This window comes from Drosophila suzukii, chromosome 3 (genome assembly GCF_043229965.1).
Source record: "Drosophila suzukii chromosome 3, CBGP_Dsuzu_IsoJpt1.0, whole genome shotgun sequence".
Classification (NCBI taxonomy): Eukaryota; Metazoa; Arthropoda; class Insecta; order Diptera; family Drosophilidae; genus Drosophila; species Drosophila suzukii.
In genome coordinates this window covers 76,789,806-76,807,922 of record NC_092082.1, presented here as the reverse complement: position 1 = coordinate 76,807,922, position 18,117 = coordinate 76,789,806, and the positions used below count along the sequence as shown (strand labels likewise).

The 18,117-nt window shown below is 39.2% G+C and overlaps 2 protein-coding genes across 18 annotated transcripts in view; both read right to left on the bottom strand.

Annotated features, from left to right (window-relative positions):
* Mical (Molecule interacting with CasL) overlaps nucleotides 1–18,117 on the bottom strand; it is a 45,933-nt gene that overhangs the window by 20,632 nt on the left and 7,184 nt on the right. For 15 of the 17 annotated variants that reach the window (XR_005014517.3, XM_036818171.3, XM_036818172.3 and 12 more), the window contains exon 4: nucleotides 6,691–6,742. The exons of 1 other annotated variant lie outside the window; for it this stretch is intronic. The gene's annotated coding sequence lies outside the window, so the exon portion shown is untranslated. Of the gene's footprint in view, nucleotides 1–4,317; nucleotides 4,473–6,690; nucleotides 6,743–18,117 lie in introns of those variants that run through there. One more of the 17 variants, XM_065866517.2, reaches the window with a different exon arrangement.
* LOC108013917 (uncharacterized) lies at nucleotides 1,253–2,040 on the bottom strand. The gene has a single exon (XM_017079922.4). The coding sequence runs from the start codon at nucleotides 1,830–1,832 to the stop codon at nucleotides 1,356–1,358; it is 477 nt and encodes a 158-aa protein (XP_016935411.1). The 5' UTR covers nucleotides 1,833–2,040; the 3' UTR covers nucleotides 1,253–1,355.

The following is an 18,117-nucleotide window of genomic DNA, read 5'->3' as shown; positions in this document are numbered from 1 at the left end:
CTGTCTCGTATGTAAATGTAAACAAAATACAAGTTTTACTTTTTAAATATTCTCGGAAAGCTAAAAGAAGCACTTCCATTTACATCCCCTTTCTTTCCTTCCATCCAGAAAACCAACAAAGAGCTTTTAAACTGAACTTGTCATCATCTTGCTGGTTTTTTTGCTCTGCTTTTTGTTTTTCTTACAGATTCAAATGACAACTCAAATCTTGCCGCAGCATTATACTTCAATTAATTGAATCAGAAATCAGAATGAATTACTCATGCTGAGGTCCAGCGATAATAATGATACAAACCGTTGAACAAAGCAGAGAAATGCAGGAAATCAACGGGGAAATCTACTTGTGGATCAAAACCACTTTTGAATACCCTTTGCTGGAACCGCCCTCATAAATAATAAAAATCCCAATAGCCAATTAAACCCATTTGAACTCAAGTAGAGCGTTTTGTGCGAACCTATTTTAGCCAACTTGGAGCTATAATTGGAATAGCCTTTGAGAGCTGACAAGTGAGCCAGACAAAAGCCAAAGGCAAATGAGCCGGTAAAAGCTGCCACTCGAGTTTGAACTTCTGTTTGGATCCGCCTAGACAGGCAACAACCTGACAATGGACAGTCGGGACCCGAGAACTGGGAACTGGGAACCGAGAACCGAGGAGGACTCACAACTGGGAGCTGCCAAGTGGGAGCTGCAAGGTGGAAACCCTGAAGTGGAGTGTTATTTGCGCCGGGGCAAATGGAGGAAAAAAAAGTAAGCCACAAGACCGCAGCTGTTTGTTCTTTGTGCGAGTGTTTTCTGGATGTGAATGTCCCGCATTCACTCAATCGCACAAAGGACAATAGCCCCTGGGAATAAGAGAAACAAACGAGGACGAGTCATTGCCCCATTTTCGGGGATATAATCAAGACTAGTGGTTTAAAAGGGGGCCTTATTAAGGGATTACAATTAGATGTACTTTCTATTATGAAAATGTTTTCCTTTCTCAAAGTTATCGTTAAATATTTCCTCTAAACTTTATTTCATTTCCTTAAATGAGTAAAGTTTAAAAAAAATATTACCTCCCTTTGAAATCACTTTTAAATATGTCTTAAAGTATGCAGTAGGAAAGGACATTCGTTCTTTTTGCACAAATTCATTGTACTTGCCAGTTTAAAATATATTGTTGCATACTTTTAGACACCTAAAATGATTTTTATGTGACTTCTGAGTGGCACCGCCGAATATCTAAATAACCCTAGAAATCACTAATCAAAATTCTATTCGGAGCCTTGCCCCAAAGTTTATTGGACGCCAGAAGTTTTTGATTGCACTCACAGATCTGTGCAATGGGTTGGACAATTTGATGGATGGAGAATTTTCACAGTAGGGTAGAGACGACGGGCAGCATGAGGAGACGGGCGTCCATGGGCACATCCCCGGAGGGCATCCGTTCGCGTTGCTCCCCCGAGGTCGTCCGGCGGTACCGATTCCCATTCACCATGGACGGCGATCCGTCCAGCTGCTGGAGCTTGAGCATCAGGGGCGACATCTGGGGCAGGGCTCCCTCGGCACTGCACCCAGCCAGAATCTCGGCGGCATACTGATCGATGTCCCGACCCAGTTGGTCCACCACCGGCTGCACCACCGAGTAGCGACCGTTGAGGCAGCTGAAGAAGCCCTCGCGCTTTCCGCCCTCGAGGACGTCGGTGACCACTGGACGGATGCGCTGCAGCGGCAAACGATAGACATCGGCCACCCTTTCGGCCACCTCGTAACTGGTCGCCGGACGACCCAGCACCTTCAACACCTCTAGCACCACAGCTCCGTTCTGCCTGCCCAAATTGGTGGGATTCATTCTGAACAACGCGTATCGATTGCGGCACTGTGCCTTCCTTATTTGTAATTACTTTTGGTATTGCTAAAAACTAACAATGAATTTGTACGATTTTGCTTTTGCGGCGCGAGCCAAAAAGGTAAATGGAAATATTTTTGTAATATATATAATATAATGCTTATAGAAATGTGGCCTGTTCCGAGGTTTGTAATACACTAAAATGAGTGGCAGGTCTCGAGGATTTTGTGGTTAGAGATAAGACAAGGGGGTTACTGGGATCTAGTGTTTCGGATGCGAGTACCTTGAGAATATGTTCCGCCAATCCTTTCCTTGTATGAAACTAGCGAAACCTAAAATGCTATATGATATGGGCATGCCAAAACCCGCCTCTTTAATCTACTTCTCAATTTGAACAATGAGATGAAAGGAAGGTTTCTTTTGTGAAACTAAGAGGAAATCCTTGCTTATCGTTTCACAAATAAATGGTATTCTCCCCATCCGTAATACATGTGCTTGGAAGCGCAAAAAAGGTTCCTTTTTTGCATAGATATAGTCCCTGACAAATTATTCGACAGCAGCCCACACAAGAAATCCCTTGCTCAATGCCAAAAGTCGGATACAATTTTTGTTGTCTCATCGTCTATTAAAGTTCGGGGCAAAAATTCGATTGGCGCCAGCAAAGTAATAAAAAAAAGAGCCCGCTCAATGCCCCCAACCACGCCCACTGTTCGGACAGAAAAGGGGCGGTGGATGGATGAGTGGGTGGGACACGCAATTGGCGACAGCCCGACTGTCTTCCTTTACCACTCTTTATAGAGAGGAAAAAACCGAGGGTTTTGTACACTTAACTGATAAACTTGTAAGGTTGTTTTTACATTAATCAATTGTATATATGATTTTTTATAGGAGGAATATGAGTGGTTATCACACTATATCTATATCTTGTTCCCAGAACTTCCTAATCTCAGTTTCTTGAGAACCGCCATATAACATCAAGAACGTAGCTCATCTTTCTTTCCATGTAGTATTCGATCTCTTTCGCTCCCTCGCAAGCCCTCTTTGTTTGTCTGGGTTAAACAAAAGCCTTGTGGGTCACATTGGGCACACACCACATTATGTCATTGCGCGGACGAAAGGGAGAAATGGCCAGAGAAATGGGGAGAGAGTGGGTGGGCGTGTGAGATGAAACACGAAAATTAAAGTCGAAAGAAAATGAAAAGTTTAGCGCTTATCGATTTTTGTCTGCTGTTTTATCAGCCAACTGTCGCCACAACGCGAAGTTTGTTGAGGCAGGGAGGAAAATTTAAATTAACCGAAAATTTGGGAGAGGGCAGGGTATCAAAACAACCGGCGAGGGTGGACTTTCGACTTTTGGGGGTTAGACGAGCGTGTGACTCATCACTTATGCTATTTGAGGGTGGCCCAAAAATACCCCACCATTAAACAGCTCAATTAGTCATAGATTCAGAAATAAAATCAAATTTGTAGACTTTTGAGCAAACGGAAGATTTCATAGTTTATAAAGTGAGGCACATGGCATGGACAAGATCAAGGTTTTCGAGAACAAATGAACCATTTCAGTTTGAAAGGCTGAAATTTCTCTTTCTTTTCCTAGTGGGAAATTGGCCAATGGCCAGAAAATTTGTATTAAATATTCAAAATGCAAACATCTTGTAGTCTCATTCATAAACAAAATAATTAATTTTTTCCCAATTTTTTTTTTTGATTATTATACCCGTTACTCGTAGAGTAAAAGGGTATACTAGATTCGTCGGAAAGTATGTAACAGGCAGAAGGAAGCGTTTCCGACCCCATAAAGTATATATATTCTTGATCAGGATCACTAGCCGAGTCGATCTAGCCATGTCCGTCTGTCCGTCTGTCCGTCTGTCCGTCTGTCCGTCTGTCCGTCTGTCCGTCTGACCGTCTGTCCGTCTGTCCGTCTGTCTGTCCGTCCGGATGAACGCTGAGATCTCGGAAACTATGAGAGCTAGGCTATTGAGATTTGGCGTACAGATTCCTGAGCTTCTTACGCAGCGCAAGTTTGTTTCAGTAGACTGCCACGCCCACTCTAACGCCCACAAACCGCCCAAAACTGTAACTCCTACAGTTTTGATGCTAGATAGAAAATTTTAACTGAAATGTATTGTTCTCATCAATACCTATCGATTGACTTAAAAAAAAGTTTGCCACGCCCACTTAAACGCCCACAAACCGCGAAAACCTGTGACGCCCACAATTTGCATGCTAGATAAAAAATTTTAACTGAAATGTATTGGTGTCGCCAATACCTATCGATTGATCCAAAAATAATTTTGCCACGCCCACTCTAACGCCCATAACGCTTAAATCTGTCTACCGCCGGTAGGTGGCGCATTTTAATTTCGCTTTGCTGCTTGCATATCTCCATTTCCCTTTGAGTAACGGGTATCTGATAGTCGAGGTACTCGACTATAGCGTTCTTCCTTGTTTTCTATTTGGTCTGTTGACATAATTAGTTGCTTACCTGAAGCAATTGACTCGTTTGTTCAAATTTTGACAATATTTGTCGATTATATCACAATGTTTTGTGTTTATTTATTTAATTATTTATCCGGAGCGTTGCGTTGCGAGTTGCAGAGCCACTTGATCGGTAATGAAGCTACGCCACTGCCCGGGATCATTTTTAAGGCATTTTTATGAAAACACTCTACAAAGACGAATGACAAAGGTACAATGAGTCCAGAAAGGTGAACAAAAGCCAGGAACATCCCAACCACCCCAACAACGTGAGACATTCGTCACAAACTGTTGATATACACAGAACACATAAAGGGAGCTCTAATTATAGATTTATAGATATTGTATCTACAAGTTAACCAAGTGAACAAGTGTTGTTTTTTATCAGACTTTGATAAGGAAGCTCTTTCTTGGGCACTTTCTAATAACACCATGGAACAGAAGAAGTACTTCAAGAATTCGACATGAAAGTCACGTAATTTGAATATTTTCTTGTTCTTTTATTTGTTTCTTTTTCTATGTGAAAGAAATATGTCACTGAAACGTGAATAGTTTTCAGAAGTTATAAAGAAATTTAGTATTGAAACCAAATGGAAAATTTCAAATACATGGAGATGATTTTAAACTAATAAATGTCTCAACTTGAAATCAAGTTTCTTATCACCTCCATGCTTGAGAACTCTTGGCAAATGCCCACATTTGCTGGGGCATAAAGATGTATGCAAATAGCCAGTCGATAGATTGATTTGCTTTCGTTGTTTTCTAATTTTGGTTCCTATGCCAATTGATCGACAGCCTCGCAGTCAAACAAAAATTGTTGAAATTGCAGCAAATTGATTTATGAACACCAAATAGACATTGGAGCTATACGAACAACAATGCGGAAGCGCCATCGAAATATTCCGTAAGGAATTAGGGGTACTCACTGCTCACTGCCCATGGGAAATTCACAAAAAAGAAATCACTCGACCAAGTGTGACAATTAAAAGACACGCCTGTGGCGCTTTTCTTTACCTTTCGGCTGGTTTCACAGTTACAACAAGATGACAAGTGAAAAATAATGAAAATAGATTTGATTGAATAAATCTTGTCGCCAGCATTTGGTTGGCAGCCAACTTAAACTTTTTGGCCATTGTTATAAATTTGTTAGCGTATTTTATTTGGCACTAACAGACGTGGCTAAATAAATTACGTTTAATTAGTGAGATATGGTCAAAGCGCTGACAGTACAGCTTAACTCACCGTATAGCAATTAAATATCGAATATACTGAGACACCCTGACCATATTTCACTTTCCCATTTTTCTAGCTCTCTAGTAGTTGATTTCAACTTTAAGAACATTGTGTTTCTTTTACAAGAAAGTTGGCCTGTCACTTGGCTAAGAGTTAAGCATATAGAGCTGCTGCACCATCGAGTGTAATCCGAGGCAGAAAGATATTCGAATAGACGGCAGCATTCGTTTAAACATTTTTCGCTATTCTTAGCCGAAGAAAATTGGGTCAGCAAACGATGCGGTTGGCCAACTCGCAGCCACGAGCCAAACATTTTCCCAAATGAGAGAGATGAGGGGAAAATCTGCGAGGCGCCTTCAACTTTTTTGCACTCACATATACATCTTTGTATGTTTATATATAAATAGTGAATTAATTGATTCCAAGTGCCTACTCCCTAGCTTTTTATACCTTACGCAAGCAAAATTGCTTGTTAAACGAATTTTAATGCAAAATCAATTTTATGACTGCCGGCGCCTTCAAATGACATCAGCGGTGAAAGGAAGAAAGGCGGAGGATTCAATTTCCTTGCGGCACAGCAGCATCCTTTGTGGATAATTCTTTTAGAAACATTCTCCCGTTGCCATCAGTTGGCATAGAAATGGCATCACCATCGATATAAAATGGTAGGGTGTTAAAAAAAAAATTATGAACTTCTTTAACAACTCCAAATTGATCAAATCTGACTATAAAAATAACTGGAAATATTTTTCATTCATAAAAACAATACCTATATTCAACAAAACAATCCGTAATATTATAGAGGATTGGCAGCTCTATATTACAAAGTTAAAGCCCGATTGTGTGTAAAAAGTGTCCCATTTTCTTTCAAAAGCCTCACTTCCTGCTCTCTTCAACCCATATTAAAATAAATAAAAGATATATATGCCGCCTGCACAGGAAAAAAGAAACTAAACCGGGCGTGGCAAACCCTACTCCCCCAAACCGCCCTCTCAATCCGCTCCACTTTTGCTTTACATCTGGGATCGGGGTCAGACCCGGACAGAGTTCTCCTTGTGGAGAAACAAATTTAATAAACAACAAATTGTATGTGGAAATTTACATAAATATTCTATCTTTGCGGGGTTTAATTGCACACTCAACTTACTTGTCTCAGTCGCTGTCGATGTCGTGTGGGTCTGTCATATATGCAGCATTAACTGTAAGCAAAGGAAATTTGATATATTTAGATCGAGTTGGGTACAAATGCAGTGCTAATGGCTAAGAGCTAAATTTATTGTCTCTAATTATGCTACCAACTGATGTGACATTTCAATGTTGAGGCCAATTAAAGATATCGGGGGACCTCCATTATAATCATGTGGGCTGTGCGAATATCTCAGAGAGCAAGCACGACTGAAAACCAATTTATAAATGTCTTTGGGCTTATGATGGATTTCAGGCTGTGTGTGAGTCGCGTGGGCCAACAAGACAAAGAATTATGAAAAAATAAAAATCGTTTTAAAATATATGGGTATGAACCGAAGTGCTAAATACACTTATCTTATTTTATAAGAAATAATATACGATTTTGATGTTCTTAATATGATAATTTGTTCAATAATATTTAATATACTTTGTTTTTTTTATGTAACACTTTAAATATTATGGAAATCAAGCAACATTCTATTTAAGATAGTGTCAATATCCATTTATTTTCCACATAAATACCAATAAAATGCAGTGAGCTGAATACAAGCCCAATTTTCTGGCATATTAAATGCAAAATATGGGCAAGGTCTCCACCGAAAAGAGATTGAGTACGACAGATTGCAAGAACTATTTATTGCATGTTCAATTGCAATAGCAGACAAGGTAAACAAACAAAATCGCAGACGTAAACACCTGCTTAGGTAACGACGGCTACCACATGGCAATTACCACATCCTTCTACCTGTCGGTCCCCCGTTTCCCGTCCTAAAACCCATCCCATCCAATCCAATCCAATCCAAAACCCATTCCCAGTGAATTTCGCACTGGACTCCAAGACCCTAGCGAGCAGTTAAAACTGCAACAACTTGCAAAAAACTACGTACGACTGGGCATTTATTCAAAGCAACAGTTCGGGCACGAAAATGGCATTAAAGTCAGTTGGAGACGAAGACGATGACGCTAGACGACTGACGATGAATAAAACACTTCGAGTCCCCAGTCCCCAGCGGAAAATGCTGAAAATCCCCAACCAAAACAGGCCACAGACACAGTCGAAAAGGAAATGGCCAAAAAAGAAAAGAAAATCCAAACACAAAATCACGTGGCTAACCGCACAGACGTAAAATTGGAGAAAATTGCATTTGAGAGAGTGAAATGAAAATGCCCTTTCATAAAGAAGTATGCAGAACATGTAAAACCCAAAAGGTTAAAATAATAATAGAAAATTATTAGAAGAATTTATTAAAATTCAACAGAATTTTTTAGTGAACAGATAAAGCCAGTATTATTTAGTCATACAAATAAGCATTATGGCCTTATGACCCTTGCTTTATTTTTTACAAACTGACTTAAATTGTTTGAAAAAGTCAAGGCAACCTAAACTTGATATAATATGTTAGTCCAATAAAATGTTGTTAAGCTGTAGACCCTTTTTTCTTAAGGTAGCCGTGCCTTTTTCACATAAATATAGTTAGTTATTCGAAAAGTGTCATAAGTCATAAGGCCTTACCTAATAATAATGTTAGTTATAGAGCTATTTTTTGTTTTAAAACTCAAACCGACTTTGTGCCAAAGTTAATGTAACTCTTCTGGAGGATTTCAATAAACAGCAGCAAAAGGTTTGCGTCTCCTTCTTGGCAGTTTTGGCAATTTTGGCGGCTGCCGTTTGCCGCTGCCTGCAATTAATGAAATTAAATGTTGCCAATGGGGATAGACTCCACAAAAAAAAACCAAAAAAAAATAGATATATAGCCAGAAATGCTGGCATGCAAACACAATAACAACGGCCACATCACAACTCGTTTTGTTGTTAGCTGGTTTGGTTCGCTGGTTGCCGCAGCAGCCGTCAAAAGTTGCCAAACTTGGCCAAGTGTGCAATGGCAAGTGTTCAGTTATTTTTATAGCCACCGCAGCAGCAACAATAACAACAACAACAACCACGACAACGACAAGTGCAGCAAACTCTTGGCCAGGCTAAGGTGAAATATGATTGCAGGCTGGTTGGCCCCAAGTCTTCGGAGCCTTAAGGAAAACCAAGCCAAAATGTTGTTTTTGTTACTGCAAGTTGGCGCTTTCACTAGTTGCGCCGCCACCGACTTTTACCCATATTAAATTCGTGGCTCTTACAGTTGGCCCATAACTCGAAGCTTTGGCATGGCGAATTTGGGCCCAATAAATGAATATGTGCTTGCGGCCAACGAAATTCTATTCAATAATGTAAGGCCGCACCCAAGTTGTTTTTACAAAAATGTAAACATAAATATGCAAATTTCTGAGTGATGATGTTCCTTACTTTAATAGGCAGTTGGCGATTATGAAAAGTTGTTTTTCTTAAACCATGCTAAAGTAAGAGTTATAATTTAAAAGTGTTGTCACACAAAATACAGAAACACTTAAAAAACTTGAACTTTTTATTAACTTTACTTGCATAAAAATATCAAATCCTCAACTATTAGATATACAGATAAAGGGAGTGCGAGGGAGATGAAGATATGCATGCAGCAAATCAGCTATTTTCGAGATTGCACACTTTATTTGCTTAAAACTTTTTAATAAATGGTCCGTTTTCAAAAATTTTTTGGCATGTAGATGGGTATTGTTTTTACATTATTATATTATTATATTATATTGTTTTTTTTTTTAAAAATATTGGAGTTGCACCCTTTTGAAATAAGCTTGCGGTGCGCAGTCTAGTAACGGGCATAAAAAACAATATGCTTGAGAATTGTTAAAACAGTGAGTAAAAACATATATAATTATATTATCAACTCAAGTACTTGAGTTAATTTTAAGAAATGGCATTCCAGAAGTCCCAGTTCCAAGATTAATGCATTTTAAACAAAAACTTTGCAATAAAAACTTAGGAATAACCTTTATATCACCGTAATATTTACCCAATGCAAATATATTTTAAAAGTAAAAATAACAGTTGACAAAGTTTAAGATAGCTGACGATGTGCTCCACTTTCTGTTTCATTCTACGTGTATCTCTATTTACCTTCTACTCCAGCTGTGAGTAATTAGCTTTACTATTTTGCCAGATTTATAAGCTAGTTAAACCCGTTCAAAATACGGCAGCTGCAAGCTGGGTAGTCTATGGCACGTTATAAACCCAACAAGCGAAGAACCAACAAAACAAAGACAAATACGACAGACTGCGAGATAAAGTATCTCTATAGAGATGACCAATGTGAGATATGGCATCGCCCTGAGCTGCGAAGATAGATAGGTGACCTGACCTTTAGCCGCACTGCGAAGGCACAGAGGGAGAAAAAAAAAAGAGACCCTGCCACAATGCCGGCAGTTAATCATCGCTTATATCATTGACCTCCCGAGAGTTCGCCCGTCCCAGACACACAACCTATCCTATCCTATCCTATACTATGCCATCCACTCCCCACCGCAGCATAATTAACATGTGAGCCATAAATGTAATTAGCGATTGCCTGCACTTAATTGCACTTTCATTGAGCAGAGTTCATTGCCGCATCTCTGGGGTCTCTCGGCATCTCTCGGTGCTTTTGTGTCAAAAGTTGGGCCGTGTCAAACACAATATTCGATTTTCTTCTTTTCGCCGCTCATCTTCAAACTTTCTGGCCCCGTCGGCGATTGAGTATCTTCGAGATACACAAAGGCGGAGCCAACAAACAAATGCGCCATAGAAAATAAACAGGCACACACACATTACACACATCAAGATTGTTGCACTGCCAACGCAGAGAGTTTTGGATGGTGTACTTTGTTTAAAAATAACAGAAAAATAAGAAAATGTATCTGCCAAGCGGTGCAGTTCTGCAGTTCCGAAAGATACGGGGGCCCACTCGATGCACACAGCTGCCGAAGGCTGGGTCTCCGATTTTAGTGTAAACACTGCGTCTAAATAAACCCCATTCAAGGATGAGGCACTGCAGCTTCTTCAAAGCGTTTCTGACCTCAAACAAGTTCTAACAACTCACAGCTTTTTGTGAGGATGTTTTATTTACAAAGACGAAAGACTAGGTTTGTATATTTCAAATACGAAGAAGATTTAAATGCTTGAAAAATAAAAAGTTTAATTAAATTTTACTTATGATGGTATATGCAATGTAAAAACGCAAAGGGGACTTATTTCTCTCAAAAAAGTGTGATAATGCCCAAACTAAAGCTATATTGCCCTAAATGATAGCCCCATTGGCGAAATCGCACTTTTTAAAGTGAAATAAGGCCCATGGGCGCTCTAAATTACTTAGGTTTCATTAAATGTTTATAATTTCCAAAGAGTTTATCTTAGTTTCATGACATTCAGCCAAACCTGTCAAGTAAATGCATTAGCACTGTAATTTCAGATATGGCAGGATCACTTACACACTCGGCACTCGGGGCGATATTTTAAGACCACTCACGCAGAAAGTCGGCAAAGGCAAAAACACAAGTGCCAAGGCCCGAGGTGAAAAATTGCGATTTTCACGCATTTACTCCTGGGCACCTCGAAAAAGTCACCTGTCCCTGACTTTTTCGCTTTTTGATGTCTCTTTGAGCGTGCGTGAAGTGCGGCTATTAGGAAAATGTGTCTCTCGCAAAGGCAATGCGCCTATTTTTAGTGCATTGGCTCCGCCAGCTTCGGGTTGGCCATGAAAATGTTGAAAATGCATCTGCATCTGCATCTGAATTGCAGGTGTACATGTGTACAATGTACATACATGCATAGTTGATGGCTTGGCGCACAGGTGAAAGTATTTAATTATGCGTCTGCCGCATGACAAATCTGTTGGTGTTGATGAATTGCCATTGCAATGCAAAACATCCTTGGCTAAATGTCGGCCTGCCAGGCTGAATGGCGAATTTCCCAGCTCATATGGCCAGCGGATGCGAAAACGCTCCGACAGGAAAGTGAGTGCCCAAAATTGGACTCGTCGCACTCGCGTTTTCATTGGAAAAGCGAGGCGATATCCCCATGTGTGGCGATTCCAGGGGCGCTGATCGCAGCTCGGTAACAACGGGCAAACATTTATTGGTAATGAAAACAAACAAATAAGCAAACAAACAAAGTGTCAAGTGGTCGGGATTCCGGATTTTGATATCGTCTTGCCAATTGCTCTCGTATTTTAGCCAGCTGCGTGTTTATTTGTTTGCCAAACGTGTTTGTTTCTCCATTTGTCGTCCATTTGGCCACCCCCAACTGCCATTTCGGTGTTAATTTGCTCAGCGATTGGCACTTGTGTGCCATGAATATCAGAGTAAGAGGCAAATTGTTGGCAGATGTCTCATCGGATTTCACTTTCCACACTTCCTCGGAGAATGAGTCGAGAAAAACTTGGTATTTCCTTCGCCATATTAATAAGACTCAATTTCCCCAAGGTGATCACAATGATTTATATTTAATTGAGAGATTTTGTGAAATTGCGTCTCATATTGCTTATCTAATCGCCTCTCATCGCCTTGTTTTCCTTGGAATTGTCTTTAAATCTCGACCGCACACACGGCGTATGAGTAATATGGTAGATTCATAAAAAACTTGGCTGGGAGTTCTGCGATGACAACAGAATTGCCTGTGCCAATTAATGCTGGCTATTAAGTAGCTAATTTGCCAAACGATTAGGTGATTATTTAACTAGGTACACTTCAATAAAAAGTTAAATAAAAATTGCTGAAAGTTTGATACTTAACATGAAATTTGGAAAATATATTATGTTTTACTTGATATTTAACTATCACCATACTTAAACGGTAATGTGTTAAGAACCTTAGTTTAAAAAAACATTTAGAATTTCTATATTTTGGGCCTATTTTCTATCTCAGTGTACAACGGGGCGCATGAGCAATCGGCATTCTGAAAAGATGAGCTGACGAAATACAATCTAAATCGAAAGCTAAACCAACCGAGCAAAGCCATCCGTTTTAAAGTGCAACTGCAACTATTTTTACATTTAATTTTATTTATATTTAAGCGTTTTTTTGCAGCTGCAGTTATTTTGATTCGATTTCTTAGTCGGCTGGCATTTTCATTGCAACAGAAACACCATCCTCACCCGCAGCAGAAGCCGCCCGGCAATTGTTGAACGATTCGAACATATTCGAGGCCTGTTGTTAGACAATTTCATTTGCAGTTTGTTTTAAAAGCGCAAATATTTGCACAATCCTCGGGCCGCTGCAATAGTTTCTGCGTTCGCTATAGTTTTCAGTTGCTGTTTCGGTCCTCTGAGCGCTAATTGAGTGAGCACACGACAGGCAGGCAGTCGGGCAGTTAGACAGACGGACGGACTGGTGGACTGGTGGATGGACTGTCAAGCAGCTCTAGAGGAGAAATGAAAAACGCAGCGAGGTCTGGCAGAGATCTGGCCGAGCCATATAGCCACATAATGTGGGGCATACACACATCGAACGGTGCAACTTCCCCCAGCGGCTCCACTCACACACTTTTATGTTCATGCCTCGGGAAGTTCGAGGCATGCAACACGCCATAAACTTCAAGGAAGTTGCCCAAACGATCAGCTGAAGTAGCAACATGCGTTCCGAAAGGAATTTTGATTGCTCCACTGTAACTGATTCGACCCATAGACCCCCCTTTTTTTTCACCACTCGACCAATGTCCATCAAATTGTCATAAATTTAATCCGATAAAGTTTCATTTCATTTAGCCGGTCTGCCCATCTAATCAGCAGCCTCATAATACCCATCATCATTACACAGAAAAAAATACAGCTCTACAACAGATCAACATTTGTGATTAATCGTTTTTCATTTTGTTATGCGAACAAGCTTTAATCGAGACGGGTTTTTAAATATTTTGTTATTATAATAATGATTGCAATTTTCAAAAGCTTTGATCACCATGTCATATCCATTATTTTTTTTGATGTACCATTATGTTTTGTGTGGTTATTGTTACTATAGTATATATATACTGCGTTGACAGTCCGCACATCAACGCACATTTTCCGAGTTTCTTTTTTTTGGGTCAAACATTCTTTTTTTTCTGGTCGAACCACAAAGTCAGTGAACTTTCGTTTAGATGAAATATTGAGGAAAGTTCTGTGTCTTGACAGCCTGATGGAGCGGTCGACTGACGGATTGATGAGCGTTTTTCCACTTATCAAATTGGCTGCCATGAGAAAATGTTTTCATTTAAATATATAATCGCTTGAGAGTAAAATTGCGTAATTGATTTGCGAGGTTGAGAGCAACAAGTTTTGCCTGAAACCGAAATCGATAAATAGCGCCGACTCTTTCTAGCCCATCTCCCCGTCTCTTTCTCTTCTTGTGAGTGTATGTGCGTTAAGAATCTTGTTAGATGCTGCGACTCTCACTTAGCATTTGCAATTTGCTCAGGAATGCTGCTCTTTGTAGTGGCGAAGTTTCGCTTTCTAAATGCCTCGCATTACTCATACGACACGGTATACAATGTTGCATGATGGAAATGAAAAGTGGTGAAGTGTGCAAGGAGTTTTCCAAAACACAGTTGAAAATGGTTTAACAAACTTGACTTTCTTTGTTTCAAAAATAAGCTAAAAACTTTTTAACATAACTCATGCGACATGAAGGACTAGAGGTTCTTCAAGAACAAAGAACTCTTTAAAGTTACTTATTCGACATGATGGATTTAAGGAGTTTTAAATCAAAGGTTCATTTTAGAAACACTAATATAACCCACACGAAAACGTTTTAAATATATTACCATTATCACCACTAGCTTTACACATTTAACTAAGAGTTAAGCTAAGATCGTGACAGTTAAATACATTACATTCCAAGGGTTTCAAGAACAAAAAACTCTTTTGAATTACTCATACAACATGATGAATTTAAGGCGTTTTTAATCAAAGGTTTATTTGAAAATATTAATATAAGCCTCACACAAATGTCTGAAGTATAGTACACATTTAACTAAGAATTAAGCAAAGATCATTTCTGGTACGTGCATACGACATGGACTTGAGTGTTTCAAGAACTAAGAACTCTTCAAAATTACTCATACCACATGATTGATTTTTTTGTGGATTTTTAAAAATTTTTATTCAACCCACAATCAAACATCTAAAATGTACAACCAATATCACTACAATCTTTATACATTTAACTGATTACTATCTCATTACCTCTTAAGGTTATTTTTAATTTGGTGTGCTATTTTTTGGCCCACATTTTCGTAGCACGTGCATCGGCTTAGCTTGATCTCCGTGTTTTTTTATTTACCTTGGTCACTTGAGTTGTTTTTAATAAACTGTTGATAATGGTTAGCTTTTGGCGCTAACCAGCCACCCACACATTCAGACACTCAGACACACTGAGAATAAAGACACCTGCCCACATTGGTCCACAAAATATTGTGCTGGTTTTTTGGCCTTTTTGTTCGTCTGTCTTGCTGCTACTTTGTGGTCATTAAATGTGGCCATTATAAGCCCTGTTTCGGGCGTGGGCGTGGCACTTATACAGTGTTCCATACAAGATTTGCCATCGCGTGTGCAGACTTCTTAGTTTTTTTTTTGTGGAGTGTGTGTTGGCGTGCTCTGGGCAATTTCGGTTTTTTCTTTTTTGGTTTTTTTTTTGTATTTGCCATGAGGAGCATTTCAGTGCGATTCATTGACCAGATTCCATGACTCTGCACAATGTAAATGAAACAGTTGTTTGCAGTGGTTACCTGTGTTTCTTTTAGCCATTTTTGTTGTATTCGCTGGCGTAATTATGCGCCTGAAAATCGTTGGCTGTCATTAGGCGCACGAGTTGACCGTGAACCAGTGACGGCTCCACATTTTCAATTCTCTTTCGCTTTTGGTTATTGAATTTTACAAACACACCATTAAAAAGTGAAACAAGTTAAAGTAAATTTAAGCTTAAATGATTGCAATTGAAATTTGTATCTAAACTACTTAGGGATGGGTTATTTGAAATAAAAACCAAAATAATATAAACCTAGTATAGAAACAAGGTAAGGTATATGGCATCTAAGTCGAAAAGTTTCCTTTTCCTTAAACAAACAATATATTCTTGAAGTTCAAGTTTATTTTCAGCAGCTAAATTCTTTTCCTACAGCTACGTTTAAATTAAACAAAATTCCAATAATAACTTTGTTTATAAACAAAGCAAGATATATTGCATTTAAGTCAACAAGTTATATTTTCTATAACCCAACTATCTATTCTTTACCCTAAAGTAGATTGGCAGTAGTAAAATTTAAATCCTTCAGTTAAATGCGTTCACACATTGTTGTGCAAACCATATAGGACCTTTCGGAAATCGAATCCAGGATTACAAAAGGCTATTCAATCCGCAATTCGCCAGGGAGATAGCACTAGGGGAATTGTGGGTTCGGGTTCGGGTTCTCCCAGTTGCATCGCCAATATCCGCTGGCAATGCAATCAAGCAGCAAATAAAAACGAAATGAATAACAACACAGAAACACCGAATACCATTGAGTGACTGACTGACTGACTGCCTGGGCAAACGAGTGAATGAATGAATTAGTGACGAATACGAATGCCGAGCGGGCTGCGTGGATCGATTCACGCTCGACCGACAAACTTCCGCTGCCGGTCAGAAAGCTAACGAATGATAACTGTGCCATGTTTTCCACTGGGGGTTAAGTGCAAACGTCATAAACTCAATTTCTCCGACTTCCCCCTCTGGAACCCCCTTACCCTCAAGCCCCCAAAAGCCCTTTAACTGTACCTCGATGTGTGTACATAGTTTAGTTACCTTTCGAAAAGACAAAGCACCGAGCAAAGCAGAGTCGAACCAAAACAAAAAGTGATTCATGCGCAACCAGAAAAGCCGAAAGAGACGGGCAGATTCCCGAAGAGAGAGAGGGGAGAAACTTGTTTCCTAGGCCCAACACGAGGCAGCGAAGCATCCAAAGATGGGGAATGCTTTAAGGAAAACTCTTTTAAGAAAAACAGAACCGTATACCTAATCAAAAGTTTATCGAAACCCGCTACTTGCACTTTGTCCGAGTGTTTTTTATAAGTTTAGGTAATTTAATAGTCCTTATAAGTTGAAAGCCTACATTTATCCATATATTGTTAATTCTGAAACTTAACTTTAGCTTAAGAACAGAACAGATAAATATTTAAAACACCGAAGGTCTTAAAAAAACGTAACCCACTATCATACATTTGTAGCACAAAATAAATTATACTAAACAATATTATAATAATATTGAATACTAGATAATACTTTTAATACGGAAACTCTAACACAACTATTTAGAACTCAACCAAATTACTATTAATATTTTACTTAATACTAATAACAAGATTTGGTTCTTCAAAAAAAATCCACCCATTTGATCTTTGAATTTCTCTCGGTGCATTCAGCTCCGGGGTTTACTTTCCTTAACGGAACTTAAATCCATCCGCCCTTCTGCCATCCTTAATTGCATAGACACGCCCCGTTTATTGGACTGCGGTTGCCTCGGCCCCGACTTTCCAATTGATCCGATTGATAATTGGATTTGCGTTTGCCGATTGGAAAAGCGAAGCGGCTTCGGCGGCAGCAGCAAAAGAAAATACCTTTCGAAACCAACGATCCCCAGCACCTTATATGGATCGGAGAGTCGATTCGTGATCAATCAGCTGATTCATTAGCCCCAATTTAGTTGGTCAAGGTTTGGCCGCTCCAAATGCGAACGTGCTTATCGTATCAACACCTTCCGCAGGTCGATTTCCAATCGCATGTCGTTATCAGCACTGTGCGATTTCAATAGGCGACTAATGAGAGTGGGACGGACGGCAGGCCTTATAAGGCTAAGGAACCCCTATACGAGCAGCGCTCGTTTACAATAGGCGCCGATCATTAAATTAAACTACAAATGTTATAGATAAGGAAATGGTATTTGCTGAATCGCGTTCGCCTTGTTTTTTCAGCAGGTGATAATAGATTTGTTTGTTTTACATGGCTTTGAAATTTTAATTGTAGCGATATATAAACAAGGGAACTAGAAACAACAAAGAAAACATAATGATGTGGATACAATGTGGTTTTGACTTAAGATTTCAAATAGATTTGGAAATACCACATATCATTATTGTGTTTTGATATATTTTCAAATTATACCTTGTATCTTAAATCGATCAAAAATGGACTTTTAAACATTGTTCTGGCCACGTAAAATAGGCATTTAAGACTTTAAACAGATTTGGAAAAGCCATAAACCATCAAAGCATTTCAATATATTTTTAAAATTATACTTTGTATACAAAATCTATTTAGATTATACAAAATTTGCGATCAAAAATTGAATAAAAATTGTTCTGACCACAATAACAAAGCACATTAATCAAAATAATCGCCGGCTCGTGGGAGTTATTAGATCAGCAAACCAGTTCGCCTGGAGCTCGCGCACAACGGAATGGAAAACACACATAAAACTACAGAACTACCTGAACCATAGAATTTTCACCATATGGCA

What these genes read in the sequence shown, in the direction of transcription:
- LOC108013917 (XM_017079922.4), bottom strand. Translation starts at nt 1,832, where the DNA reads ATGAATCCCACCAATTTGGGCAGGCAGAACGGAGCTGTGGTGCTAGAG.